We start from the raw sequence: 15,000 nt of genomic DNA, 5'->3' as shown, positions 1-15,000 counted from the left end.
ACTTCATCTGACTGTGTATTTCCCATTGGGTTTCTTGGAATGTTAACTGCCGTGTGTGTGTGTGTGTGTGTGTGTGTGTGTGTGAGTGTGTATTATGTTATGTAAACTGTGCTTTTTCAATTAACTTGCTATGCCCCCCCCCCCCCCCTGATATCCACTGCTGGTACTTTCATCTTTAATGCCTCACTGTTGTTTTGCATGGGATGGATCTATAGACTCAGTGTCCTGGTATGTCTTTGTTTACGCGGTTCCTCTTCTCTGGTAAACACACACTAATGAGTCCAGCAAAAAGCAGTGCGATCAGTGTGTTTGGTGGTGCATGAGAACAATACAATAGACTAAAGAAGATGTCTGAATAATACCTTTAGGCTCTCGTATCTTAATGTTTTATTGCTCAAACTCTTCAGGTCTTCATAGTGCAGCATTCTGTTTATCTGTAGCTATGACTACAGTGAAACATCAGAGCCATGACTACAGTGTCAGAACACTTGCATGCCTAGATGTGATCTATGTTATACACTCTCCCTCAGACGCTTCTAAGATCTTCATCCCTATCTTTCTCTCTCTCTCCCTCCCTCCCACTCTCTCTCTCTTTTTAGTTATCTCCCTCTTTCTCTGTATATCCCACCATCATTCTCTTGTTTTTGAAATCCACTGCCTCTCAGTACTCTAACAACTGTACCAAGGGCAAGCGGCAGTTTGAAGCCGAATTTCCTGTCATTCAGTGGTTGTCTGAGGCACTGTGAGATAGGGGTGAGTGTGTGTGTGTGTGTGTGTGTGTACGTGTGTGTCTATCTCTTCTACCATTCACTTCTCTCTTCTCCCTCTCTCAGCTTTCTCCAACATGAATGTTTTCCAGTTTTCAGTGTTTTTTCCCCAAACTGTAAATTATTTATGATATGACCTACAATTTTATGAAGGTTGCCGAACCAGTGTAGCACTGTATATGTGGAAAATAAAACAAACAGACACAATCCACCACACACAACAACCAACAGAACACTTTAATGTGACCAGTAATATGTTTTACTGAGTTCCTGAACTCTGTTAGATGTATCGCCCTACAGGAAGAACAGACAGTTCTCTTTTTTGTACAGTCACAAACTTTGTAATCATTCATAAAAGCTGGCGAAATATCTATTTTTCACGTCGTTCACTTCCTCGTCCTCTGTCTCCCACCTCCCTCCTGGCAGACAGGTTTTTCTGTGCCTACATGTTTCTTCACCCAGGCTGTGTTCACAGTGATAGCAGCCGCCTCTGCTTTATATACCGGCATCTTCATCTGCTTATCTCACAGATGGAAAGAGAGGGGCAGAGAAAGAGAGAAATAGAGACTTTTAAAAACCTTTATTAAAAACAGGGAGGGAGAGAGTAAGAGAGCCTAACTAGAAACTAGCCTGGCTCGGGCTTGCTACATGTGAAGACATGATCAGGTTTTAAAATGATATGCCAGTTGAGGTTAACTCTTTGCCAGTTCATGACAGGGACAGTAGAATGTCTTTGTGCAAGAGGGGCAGAAAAGTGAACACTAGACACGTACAAACAGTACTGGAAAATGGGGTTAAGCCCAGGACTGGAGATTGCTGGCTGACGTCAGAAAACAACGTCAAGTTCCACAGTGTATTGTTGTGACTGCTATTAGACCAGGCATGGTGTTGTATTCTTCTTAAAGATTTACTTTTGGGCTTTTAATCAGATAGGACAGTAGAGAGAGACAGGAAGCGAGCTGGAGAGGTATTGGGAAATGACCGCAAGCTGGACTCGAACCCGGGTCCTCATGGGCATTCCGACCCATTCATGGTTCAAGGATGCTGCCGCTTGCGCCACAGCTACCCCCATGCTGTTGTATTCTGAGTGTGCGGGCATTGTTTACTTTATTAAGTTAACGATTTCCCTTAGAAGATGTGATTGACAAAGTCTTTGAAAAGAAGAAGCTAAAGAATGCAGAGCTGGTAGCAGAAGCAAGGGAACGAAGTTGGCAAGCACACATAAGACCAGTGGCGATAGGTGTTAGAGGCTTTGTAGCTAAATCAACCACAGCTTTAAAAGAGAGCTTTAAAAGAGCTTTAAAAGAGCTTTGTCTAAGGCTGCTGAAAACCTGTCAATTTGACAGGTAGTTGAGAGTTGAACAGACCTTAGTATGTGTGTGTGTGCGGGTGTTTGTGTGTGTGTGTGTCAACTCTCAACTCCCTGTCAAATTGATCCTAACCCTAACCCTCCAATCTATATTCTCATCTGTATTCATATTTCCCAGACAACAGTCTGTCAGTAGCCCTTCAAACCGCTACTGAGTTGACTAAGGTCTGTTCAATGTTTGTTGAACAGATTTGTCAGATTGACTGCCCTGACTCAAGTCTTGCGTTCCTGCTGCAGCAGGTTCAGAGGCTGTTATGACTCCTGTCAGCAGGTGAGAGGAGATGAACTGAGGTGACCTGAAACTTCAGATGAAAAGAACGAAGTGGAAATTTGGCCTCAGTGTTTGTGATTTCTTTGTGTGAACAATCTAGGTTGTTAGTTTTTGAGAGTATTTTTTTCTTTGATTTTACCTTTTCATTAACTGCTTTAAATACTTGAACATACTGATTTACTACAACTATATTTTAGCACTTTGTGAGATAAGCTTCCATGCCATATGGAATCAAATGCTATTCGTCTCACAGTAGAGCAAATATGCTCCCATTGCTTGTTAGTTGATCCATTGTTCTCATTTGATGATCAATTTGTCCATCTGAGTCGGCATAGAACAGTGATAACATGGAAGAGAGCCTGTTTCATTTTACCTGGGTATTGCTATCATTAAGGAAGGTCTGTGTTAAGCTTGAATCGATTGCTAGCGAAACAACTTTGTTTTGACTACTGCTTACACACTGCTGCCTCAACTAGGGTCCAGTATTTATGAAATAGGTCATGAAGTTGACTCCCAGAGAACAGCTGAACCTGAGAGTGAAATGAATAATCAGGAGCTCAGGAGTGCCTATCAATCTGCTGGGGTTAGTGATACGGTCATTTGGGTTAGCCAAATGTGTGTGTTAATGTGTGTGTCTGTGTGTGTGTGTGTGTGTGTGTGTGTGTTTGTGTGTGTGTGTTTGTGTGTGTGTGTGTGTGTTTGTGTGTGTGTGTGTGTGTGTGTGTGTGTGTGTGTGTGTGTGTGTGTGTGTGTGTGTGTGGACCTTAGGAGGAGAAACGCCTACTGGAGACAGACGACCAAGACAGGTTCTTGGGCTTTAGGAGGAAAAGCAATGGGAAGCTAGACACACAAGCTGCAGGTTTGCATTGGAGTCCAGATTGGCCAGATCTAAACAACTGGTGTAACAGAACTCCAATTTAGTTTAAATGGACAAAAAAAAAAAAGGTATACGATGCAGTGATCACAGACCCATCTGTCACTGTGGAAGCTACTATCTGCCTTAATGGATTACAACACAATGCAACAGCAAGGGCAATTCTCCTCAATTTTAATCAGATGGAGACAAAGCAACACTGGGCTGGACTAAGTAAGCAGACTTTGCTGACCATTCTGTGTCGCATTCTGTGTATAGAACTGTTGTTAGAGGGGAGGACATTCTCTTCTTAACGGTTAAGGTCAGACTACAAGTGCTACCAATTCAATATAACCTTGTGTTATGGTACCCTGCAAATCCCAAACCACACTGCATAATACATTCTGGCCCTGACCAACACCCAGAATCAGTTGCCCATATTGGAAACTGCTGAAATATACAAAGGACCCATAACCGTATTGTTGATTTATTTTCCATTGCCGTGAGAGAGGTGCTATCAAAATATGTGACTATGTACAAACATTCATGCATATTGCCAGATTGATTTAATAGCTCTGATGATGTACTTTGGAACATCCCAAACACCCCTGATGTTATGTCCTTAAACAAAGGTCAAAAAGAAGTTGTAATCTTAGAGATTAGAGGTTGTGTCCTTGACCAATATATGGACATAGTCTTGTTTGATAAACTGATCAAATATCAGCTCATACTTGCAAATATCAGTGAGCTCGGTTATATATGTAAGTTGGTGATATTTGGCAGCCTCGGGCATGTTCACAGGCTAACAATTAGTGGGTTATGATTGGCAGGCTTACCTAAGAAAAACTCTAGGCAGCTGGCAGAATTCTGCTCCATTTCAGGTGTAATAGGCAGCCTTGCTGTGTGTGTGTGTGTGTGTGTGTGTTTTCTGTACCCATGAGTGTCAAAGATTATATTTCATCTCTGGAAACATTTTCTATCCCATTTGTTGATGTGATTGTTAGATTCAAGTAAAGAATTCAAAGTGTGTGTGTGTGTGTGTGTGTTTAAGTGTGTGACCATGTTTCAGTGTGTGCCTGTGTATGTGCATGAGTATGTGTGTGTCCCCGTGTGTTCTCATTAGATAATGATTATCCTTCACACATCAGAGTCCAGGAGGTCAGAAACAGCTATTAGAGTAAATTAGTGTGTGTGGAACTGTGTGTGTGTGCGTGTGTGTCTATGCATTGGTGTGCACGTGTGTGTGGAGTTTTAGAAAGAGACAGAGAAAAGGTAATGCTACATATTTCAATGATTGTCTAGCTAAAGCTAATTCGTGAAATAAAATCATGGGTAAAAATAAGAGTAGCAGAAATGTCAATAGACTACACCGGAAAGGCTTAATTAATGTACTGTTGTGCTGCTTAAGGATATGAGTGCAGTTAAGTGGAGCCTGGAAAGTCAATAAGCTGAATGGACAGGAGCTCTCCATGGTGCTGAAACAGGGCTTCTGCCTTCTCTGTGCTGGGATGAACGGTCCATGGCACTGAAGTCTGTTTAACTCAGGCTGAGCTGATGGTGCTGAAATTGGACCAATTCCAGATGAGCTGCAGAAGAGATGTTCCAATCCTTCTGACCAAATAATACAACGTGAAGAAAAAAAATATTGAAAAAACACACAGACACGCACATTAACATACCACCCCACCCCACCCCTCCACCAAACACACACACACACACAAACACACGCACACACGCACACACACACACACACACACACACACACACACACACACACACACACTGCCTCCTCCTCTCTTTTCCCCCCCAAAATAATTTCCCTTTCACTGATTCTCTAAGCAGGGGGGACTGGTAGATCCTCTTAAATCAGGGTTAGCAGTGACCCAGGGGCCTTACACATCCCCACACCCTCCCTACCCCCCTCCCTTACCCCTCCCTACCCCTCTCTCCCCGTCATGCCCCTCTGGTCCCGAGTCCAACTGTAATCCAGCACTGAGAGCTGAGAGGCAGTGGTGTGTGTGTGTGTGTGTGTGTGTGTGTGTGTGTGTGTGTGTGTGTGTGGGGAGGGCGCTGGCAGGCCCCGGCCCATCTGTGGCTGTTGACTCGTGAGTGGAAGCCTCCTCGCAGCAGCAGGATGGAGTTCTCAAAACTCACACTCAGAGATTTAGACTGTGTGCATGTAAGTGGGGAGACACACCCACACACACACATACAGGCATACACAACCCCCCCCCCCCACACACACATAAACACTTACCCCTACAGGCATACAAAAACCCACACCCACACACACACACACACATACAGGCATACACACACACACACAGGCATACACAAACCCACACACACACAGGCATACACAAACCCACGTACACATAACACCCATACACTTAAAACAGACACACACATACAAACACAAGCACACATACACACACACACACACACACACACAACAGTGGGCACACACACACACACACACCCACACACACACACACACACACACACACACTGTTGACTTAGTCTTTTTTTGTCAGTGCTCTTTCGCTTCACTCCCCAAAATCTAAGTTCATGTAGCAGGGGGTGAGTTTGTACTTAGAAAACAAATCATTGTCCAAAGTGACCTTTTAAAACAAACAATATAGAGGTTTCTGGCTGTGCGGTCAGTCTGGGAGAGTGGCACACGTCAATACAGGTTGGCACGAGGGGATTGGAAGAGAATCGCCACTGAGCTGGAACTCCTTAAGGACACCCCCATCATTGATTTTTTTCTCCAGCGAGAACTGACAGCAGAGTAAGCATTTTTAATATTGTGGTTAGGGTAGACAGCTTTGGGTGATGTGTGTGTGTGTGTGTGTGTTTGTGTGTGTGTGTGTGTGTGTATGTGGGAAGAAAGTATTCACAACCCTCTATTATTTCTTCCACAGAGCCACTCTAAAGAAAGGTGTGTCTTTTCGAACTGCCACACCTAGCAACACATTGCTATGGGACACCACAATGGATTCAAATGCAGACGGTACCATCGCAGTCATTTGTCAACAGAGATCCAGTCCAGCAGGGAAAAGGTAAGAGGATCAGCCGTTAACGAACCGATATTTGCTGTTCTCAATCAGCTCGCTAATGTTAACGGGCTAAAAGATAAATTGATTAACTTAGCTTCAACCCTACGACGAACGGGGCCCAGATGATAGCCATCTATGATTAAGATGGGAAAATACTGGCCTGTGTCAGATTGACAAAGCAGTGGCATACACTAACACATTGTTGTTGTTGTTGTTGTTGTTGTTGTGAGTTTGTTAGAAAAGCCAATGGAAGTTAAATCAATTCATTCTTCAGTGCTGTGCTGAATGTGATCATGTTCTCTAGAACAAAAAATGCAGAGAAGTAACTCACCCAGTGTGTGTGTGTTTGAGCGTGTGTGCGCGTGTGAAAGGATGTTTTTACATATACGATAATACCTTTGTTGATTCTCTCAACATAAGCTCATCCTCTGAATTATTTTGAGGGTTGATGTGTCCGCTTTAAGCTGCCTGTGGTCATTTATGGTAATGAGTAAAGCGATTGAGCTGGAGAGAAAACAAAGTGAGAAGTGAAACAAACGCGCGCACACACACACACACACACACACACACACACACACACACACACACACACACACACAAAATCAGCAACCGAGGCAAAGCGGGAATACCTCTGTGGCATGTGTCTGTATGTGTATGTTTGTGTTGTGAAACCTTGTTATCCCCTTGTTTACCTTTTAAAGACGGATCAGACAGAACATGGCATTAGTGCTGTAGCTTCTGTTTTTTGATGAGCTCTCTCAGGTCTTTGTGGAAACACACACTGTCCCAGGGCAGGATCACACACACTGTCTCAGGGCGGGATCACACACACTGTCTCAGGGCGGGATCACACACACTTTAACAACTCAATCAAGATACGGCAGTGGCTGTGGGCCTGGCTGGAAGTTCACCGAGTTCATTCCACTTTTGGCTTTTGGAGATGGCTTTTAGATTCTGACACGCCATATATCCGGGAAATCCTGTTAAAAAGCACTAAAGCCTGCCTGTATTCCTGTGTATTGTTTTCAGTAAATCAGGGACAAATGTTTCATTCATTTATTTTTCGACCATTGTGTGCTAAGCCAGCCTGTATGGTATTTTTCAGTCAGGAGGGGGTTCCTGTTTGTTCAAGCACTGATCATTTGATTGATTAGACTACCATAAAAATTGCATAACATTAAACTGCACTGGAGAAGAAAAGCAGTGTAAATAGATTGTAGAAGATTTATGTAAAAAGATTTCTAAGTTCACTTAGCATCCCTGTTAGTCTTTCTCTGTCTTTGACTTTTTGTAAGCATGTCATCCAGCTTTACCTTAATTATTGTGCAGTGCAGGAAAATGACATGATTACAGCAGTAATCATGACAGTGTATGACAGTGAAAGAACAGCGTGTCTCCCCCATTTAGCGGCAAGGGTTTTCGGAAATTGCTTTTTCTTGCCCCGGTGTTTATCACAGTCATAGCTGCAGAATACAGAGTGCACAAATACACTCCACAGGTGGAACAGTGTGTGTGTGTGTGTGTGTGTGTGTGTGTGTGTGTGTGTGTGTGTGTGTGTGAAGCACTCTTGCAAACGTATCCCCCAACCACACTGCCATGACCATGAACAGTCCCACATAAACAACATCTGAAACCTGGAAACCATTTCTAGCATAACAAAACATGTGGTGTACTAACAGAGGCAGTGACATACAGTATATTGTATGTATGTATGTACTGTATGTATGTATGTAGCTGTTATACCATATATTGTGTTGGGGAAATAGATAGTGACCACAGTGTTTTGCTGCATTGGCAATGCTGACACAGTAGAGGTGGTAGCAGTGAGAGTGTTTACTTAACATGGCGAAACCTTCACATATTCGAAAACATGTTTGCATACAATTGTAGAGTATCAGTATTCTTTATAAGTAGTCGTCCTGAGTGGTGATGATTGAAATCACATAGGACAGCAGCATATGGTGCTCACAGTAGCCACGCTGTAAAGCACATTTAGTTCACAGCAGTCCTTGACAGTGATCCATTGTAGTGTCACAAACTTTCAGGCCTCTACACTGAAAGCCTACCCCCCCCCCCCCCCCCCCCCTCGTCATGCTGCTCCGAAAACACTAAGTCACAGTTCTGACCTCATTTCCTCTTGTTCGGTGGCGCGGATTAGCCGCTTGTTTATCTAAATAGTTTTAGAAAGCATATTTGCAGGCGTCTACGCTAGATGGCTAATCCGGGCGTCTGAAGCGCCCCTATAACTTACCACACCCCCCCCGTGGAGAGGAACCTCCTGCAGCTGCACTTTGGGGGGATTCGGGAGATTTTGCCACCAAACCCCAGCTAAGCAGTGAGAGTGTTTAATGGAGAGAAGGAGAGGGAGAGAGGAGAGAAAGAGAGGGAGAGAGGAGAGGGAGAGAGGAGAGATAAGAGAGGGAGAAAGGAGAGGAGAGAAAGAGAGGGAGAGAGGAAAGAAAGAGAAGGGAAACATGACTGTCCTTCGCTCATCACGCCCTGTAAGGTCATGGATGACGCGTTGATGTGTGACTGTAAACTCTGGGAATTTTGGGGGGTTGAGGTAAGGATAGGGGGTAGTAGGGGCTTTACTCACTGAAATACCATCCGACATTGAAACTGGATACCACAACAAAAACCCCCTCTCACCCCTCCCTACTCCACTCTACCCTAGCCCAACTCCACTACCTCCTTTATGGGCGTAATGCTGGATTAAAGTGGCTCTTAATCCAGTTTAATGGCAACTTAAAAAAGCAGGGGAAGATCTTGTTTGTTAAATCTTTTGAAGCTTTTGTTGTGGGATTTCTTCTTTATACAAGATAAGGATAAGGGGGACATGGGATCACAGTTAGTGTATCACATTAATTCAATCACATGGAAGCTACTCAGTTTTGGATGATCTTTTAGACTAGGCGTAGACACAGCAGACTTAAAGTCCAGTCGACTAAGAAGGGACATATGGTATTGAATAATGCCCTAAACACACAGAGATGTCAGATTTCAGCCAAAAACAACTTTCACCAGTACGCACACACACACACACACACACACACACACTCACTGAACCCTGTTCTGATTCATCAGTTGGAGAGATCTGACATGCATGGTGGGTAGAGGGAGAAAGGAAGAGAGAGGGAGAGAGAGGGGGGGGGGGAAGAGAGAGAGAGATGAAGACTGTTAGTGTTAGCGTTCACCTTGAGAGCAAGATAGTTGAAAGAGATAAAGTTAAAGTTTGAAACCCTTTCTGGTCTAATCTCCCTAATTCCTATTCCCTCTTGTTGAAGTATAAGGCATTGATTTAATTTCACCAGTACGCACACACACACACACACACACACACACACACACACACACACACACACACACACACACATCTGTATGAAAGGTTTCGTATGAAAGGTTTCCAACTCGACAGGAGAAGAGGGGAGAGGACATCTGGCTTAATGCACACATACATGTTTGCTCTTTCACATTGTGTGAGAGAGTTTTATTTTGTATTGGGGTGAGAGTTGTCTAGAGTTTGTTTTGGGTGCCTGTATAGCTGGATCAAGGTTTTGATCAGGATCAACTCAAGCAGATAAGACTCGTCTCCTCTGAGGTGAAATTATTTCTTCATAATATTGACACAACATGATCTCCCGTGTTTGTGAAATGATCTCCCATGTTGTACACCAGAGTCACTAATATGATCTCCTCTCATTTTTAAAGCGGCTTTTTTTTTAATTGACATTGTGTACAGTAAGACTAATCTGTTTTCTCACTGATTGTCATTGTAAACACATGCCTACACCCCCCCCCCCCCCAAAAATGAGATACAAAGATACAAATATTTGGACTAGGGCAAAACACAAAAACAACATTTGCATTGATTAATTCCTCAGCATATGGACGGCCTGTTTGTGCTCACATCTGGCTTGTGTTTACACCTCACTTTGAACAGGAAAAGCCCACCGCTAATCGCGGCATTGGCAGCGCAAAACAGCTGTGAAAGTCACTTCACTTAGGCATCAAATGAGGCGTATTCTTAAAGGTTGTGGCAATGCGTTTTTTTTAAAGGTTCATTAAGTGACATTAACAAATAAACAGTGGCTGTTTAAGAAGCAACAAAGTTTGAACATATTTGTCACTAAGCGCTACGAAGACTAAGGTATTAGAGCTACACTAGTTTCAACAGATGGCCTATACATGGTTTGTTGATTGTTAATTAATGCCCTCTAAGTAATATTGGTTGGTTAATGTAGGTTACATATCTTCCTTTCAATATTGTAGCCAAAAATGTTGTATGCATTTTTGTATACGTACAAAAATTGGATAACAGCGAAAAAAGCCTTACCCTTGTCTTTCAAGAACCCAAGTTCTTCTTCACTTAAATTAGTATTGACAGACTATATTTCGTGGGTGATTAGGTATTTCGTTAATAGTGCCTAATGCTACTTAAAATAAATGATGAAAAAGTCAGAGAACTCTCTAGCTCCAGTCTGTTTTTCTTTGGATTGGCATGTTGGGCTTTGACTAGTTTAATAAGTTACACATCAAAAATAAAATTAGCTAGCTAACTAACTAAGTATTTCATTGAAGCTCATGTCATTACTTTCGCGAGTCAGATAGCAGCAGCAGGAGGGAAACAAGATGGAGGACAGGAAGCAGGCAGCTCAACAGCAGCATGGCCACAAAGAGATGATGAATCAGGAAGTTCAGGCAGTTCGGATTCTGAAAATGATCTGGAAGAAAGAACAAATTATGTCGATAAATGATGACAGAAAAGCAAGCAAAGGAGAAGAAGGGGTTACATCCATGGCTTTTGACTATCAAGGTAACGCCGACAGCAAGTGGGTGTCGGTGAATGCTGTCGGATCAGAGCTCTTGAGTAAAGGTGGTCGTATCAGGGACAATAACAAGTGCACAGCACTGGTCTCTCTGTAAGAAAATACAGACCTAGAAACAGAAATAGACATCCTGAAGTCCTGAATGGATTGAACATGGGAAGGACTTAACATTCAGAAAAAAATATTAGCCAGCACAGGTCGCATCAGGGACAATAACAAGTTCACAGCAGAAAATACAGACCAAGAAACAGAAATAGACATTCTGAAGTCCTGAATAGATTGAACATGTGAAGGACTTAACATTCAGAAAAAACCTGTGCAAATATGAGCCAGCACATAGCAACAGAAATAAGAAAGCAAGCAATTGCAAGTGTTCTAGAAAGATTTCTTCTCTGGCTGACGAGCCAACCACCATCAGTAAAAACAATCTAATGATCTATGTCAGAGCATGTGTAGGCGGAGAGCCACGGACATTCTTGTTGGATATTGTAGAGCCCCTGCCACCACTGCAGAGGTAGTTCATACTCCGTAGCTCAGTAACCTCTCTCACCACAATGGATTTCTAGGTAATTAACACATAGGTCATTCACACAGCATTGAATCTTTCTCACCATGGCTTCACAGAAGACATTTTAATGGAGCGGCGTGTTTGTTATGCATGTGAAGGTGCCTTGGAAGAGAGGCAGGTGTTGCGACCAGAGTGGTCAACCAGTTTCCCGGCTATTTTCATCTGGCACACTATGACCCACCGCTTGGAGTTGGGCGTAGGAGATGCTGTTGGGGAGGCGGCGGATCTCAGTCAATTTCGGTTCTTTCTTTGGTAAATTGCGCAGCTTCCATCATGCTTCTGCTAAACACGAAGAGAGTTGTCAGCATGTTGCAAGTCAGCATGTTGACAGACACTGGTGTCTACCTGGCAAGCTGCACGACAGAGACAAATATCAGCAGTTCCTCGCCAATGACAAAACCCTGCAGCTTTCCAGTTGACCATAGAAGTGTGGTATGAGATATGCTGAAGCAGAAGTGCTGGAACGCTGCACTTCCTTCAGGCACAGAGGTGCATGATGGGATACATGAAGACAGCCAAGACATCCAGAGGAGCTCAAGCGTCTGCTACCAGCTGTCAACACACTTGTCGTCTCCACCGCAGAATGCAAACGTGGCTTCTGCCAAATAAATATTGTAAGTGGAATGAGAGCCACTCTGGAACTCAAAAGTTTATCAGCTTTGATTTTCATAAAATGTGTTGGTTCTCCTCTGAGACATTTTTCCCCAAGACACTCTTGGCTTCAGACAAAATCACGTCTTGGCTCGCAAGCTCCGGGCAAGAGCGTGTGAAAACAAACAGTGAGCTAGGATACAATATGGAGTCTGTTACTATCTAAATGATAGTAATGATAGTGAATGGAGTCTTGTACACTGCTCATATAATGCTTTTCACAGAGAACACAAACCGGTTGTTAACACATAGATTCCACTCCAAAACAAACTTTGTTTTTTAACTTTAACTGGCTGTATTGGGCTATAATGTTCTCTTTTCGATTTTGCACATTGCACATGTTCATTGTTTGTCCTTTGTTCAGAATGTATATGGCAAAACATTCCAAGGGATTATTTAAGTTGAAAGGGCCCTGGCTTGTAAGTGTGTTGTAAGAAACATGAGAAAACCCTGCCTGAATAAACTAAGGATAAAATGGTAGTCATAGTTATGGTTAAGACCTATGGTTAAGGGGGCAGGGGCAGGGGGGTGCTCCCATTGGGCCATCCCATGTTAAAAATGAACAAAGAGAACATACCATAGCATACAGAGCATAGAGTGTGTGAGAGAGAACATACCATAGCACACAGAGCATAGAGTGTGTGAGAGAGTAAGAGTGAAAGCGAGGAGAAGAAGAAGAGAGTGAAAAAAACAGAAAGTTGACAGAGACTTGCTTAGATGAGTGTGTCAAGTGTCCTCAATGACAAAGGTGTCCTCAAAGACATGAGATGACAAAACCACTTAGTGATGTGTGTATGCCTGTGTGTGTGTGTATGCCTGCGTGTGTATGCCTGTGTGTGTATGCCTGCGTGGGTATGCCTGTGTGTGTGTGTATGCCTGCGTGTGTATGCCTGTGTGTGTATGTCCATGTGCGTAAGACTGTGTGTGTGCAAATGCCTGTGTGTGTATGCCTGTGTGTGTGTATGTCCATGTGTGTTTGCCTGTGTGTGTGTGTGTGTATGCCTGTTTGTTTCTGTATGCATGTGTGTTTATGTCCATGTGCGTATGCCTGTGTGTGTTCAGTGCATTCAGACAGATTGAGCAGATTAGGGATCTTAAAAAGATTAGGGTTCTTAAGTCTCTGTAAAGGTATTACATAGCTGAGAGAATATTGCATGTCAATGCACACTTGTATTACCATTTCTGATGCAGTGACCTGCCCTTAGACACTCTGAGGGGCGTGGGGGTCATATACTCACATGAAACTCATTGGGCTATGCACAGATGAATCACGTGAAAGTCTCTCTGTCCCACCAAACACACACACACACACACACACACACACACACACACACACACACACACACACACACACACACACACACACACACACACACACACACACACACACACACACACACACACACACAGACACAGACACGCACACACACAGACAAGCACACCCTCACATACTGACAAATCAGACAGGGCACCATGGCATAAATGTGATGTAGTTAGAACGGATGAATAGATAAATGGATGAATAGATAAAGGACCAAAAGAAAGAGCTGCTTAGTGTGTGGTGTGTGTTTTTGTGTCGCTCCATTGTTCCTGTATCTCAACTGGTAAAGGGACTGGGACACCCAGGGTCATGGGTTTGGGACCCAGGGGTCACCCATACTGATAGACATTCTGGCATTTCTTGCATGTATTGCAATGTTGAATAAAAGACAATGGAAAATGATCTGCACTCATGATACACTGCACACCACCAGCTAATCACATTCCACTCCCTGATCTCTGTGCCAATAGCTACTCTGGTCATTACAAACTATGTCTATCTGTACAACAGTACAGGCCACTTTGGATCAAAGCGTCTTGCTGAATGCCTGAATGTAATTGTGGTCCTCAGGCCTAGCAGCAAACTGCTGGAGATCCTTCAGATGGACTTCGAGGTGGAGGAGCTCAGCACCCAGGCGGAGAGCCAGGTGATCGCCTGGCAGCTGGTGTTGCCGGCGGACCTGCGGGCCGCGGGGCAGATGGAGGGGACCATGAGGATCTACACCACCCAGAGGGACTTCATTGGCCTGGCCCCACTCGTCCAGGTGAGGACATCTACTCTTTACATTACATGCTCACCTACATGCACAGGTGTTTCTTCTGCAAAGAGACCTACCAGTGAGATAATAAACAACAGTAGAGGTACAGCAAGGTAGGAGATCCGATGACAGGATGCGCCACCAAAGTAGCAGCTTGACAAGTGCCGAGAGATAGATCAAGGGCTGGCATCTCAAGAATGTTACTGAGCTTTGTAGACTAGTCACATGCGCTTCACACAAGGGTCCATTGCCCAATACAGTGACTGTGTAGTTGTAACCTAGACAGACAGCAAAAGAATAGTGTGGAAGGGGGAGACAAGGTGAACACCACATCCTGATGAATGCATCTCTTAACTTTGATGAATCACTACAGCTCTCCGGAAGGGCATTCAATTTTTACCTGCCATTAAAATGATTTTTCACAGACCTGTTCATCGTAACTTTACTTTCACTGTCTTCATTAGCATTCTGTAAATAGTTAATTACACTGACTTTGTGAGTTACAAGTGAAGGTTGCCAGTAACACACACACATACACACACACACACACACACACAC

At 43.6% G+C, this 15,000-nt stretch overlaps 1 protein-coding gene across 1 annotated transcript in view; it reads left to right on the top strand.

The window, feature by feature from the left end:
- LOC105904889 (transmembrane protein 132D) overlaps positions 1-15,000 on the top strand; it is a 66,537-nt gene that overhangs the window by 34,979 nt on the left and 16,558 nt on the right. Inside the window, exons 3-4 of the mRNA XM_031570821.2 lie at positions 6,185-6,322; positions 14,256-14,448. Of these exons, the coding sequence (XP_031426681.1) occupies positions 6,185-6,322; positions 14,256-14,448 (331 nt within the window). The remainder of the gene's footprint in view (positions 1-6,184; positions 6,323-14,255; positions 14,449-15,000) is intronic.

The sequence above is a fragment of the Clupea harengus genome, chromosome 7 (genome assembly GCF_900700415.2).
Source record: "Clupea harengus chromosome 7, Ch_v2.0.2, whole genome shotgun sequence".
NCBI classification, from domain to species: domain Eukaryota; kingdom Metazoa; phylum Chordata; class Actinopteri; order Clupeiformes; family Clupeidae; genus Clupea; species Clupea harengus.
Note: the sequence above shows the minus strand (reverse complement) of the source record. Positions and strands in the feature narration are given on the sequence as shown.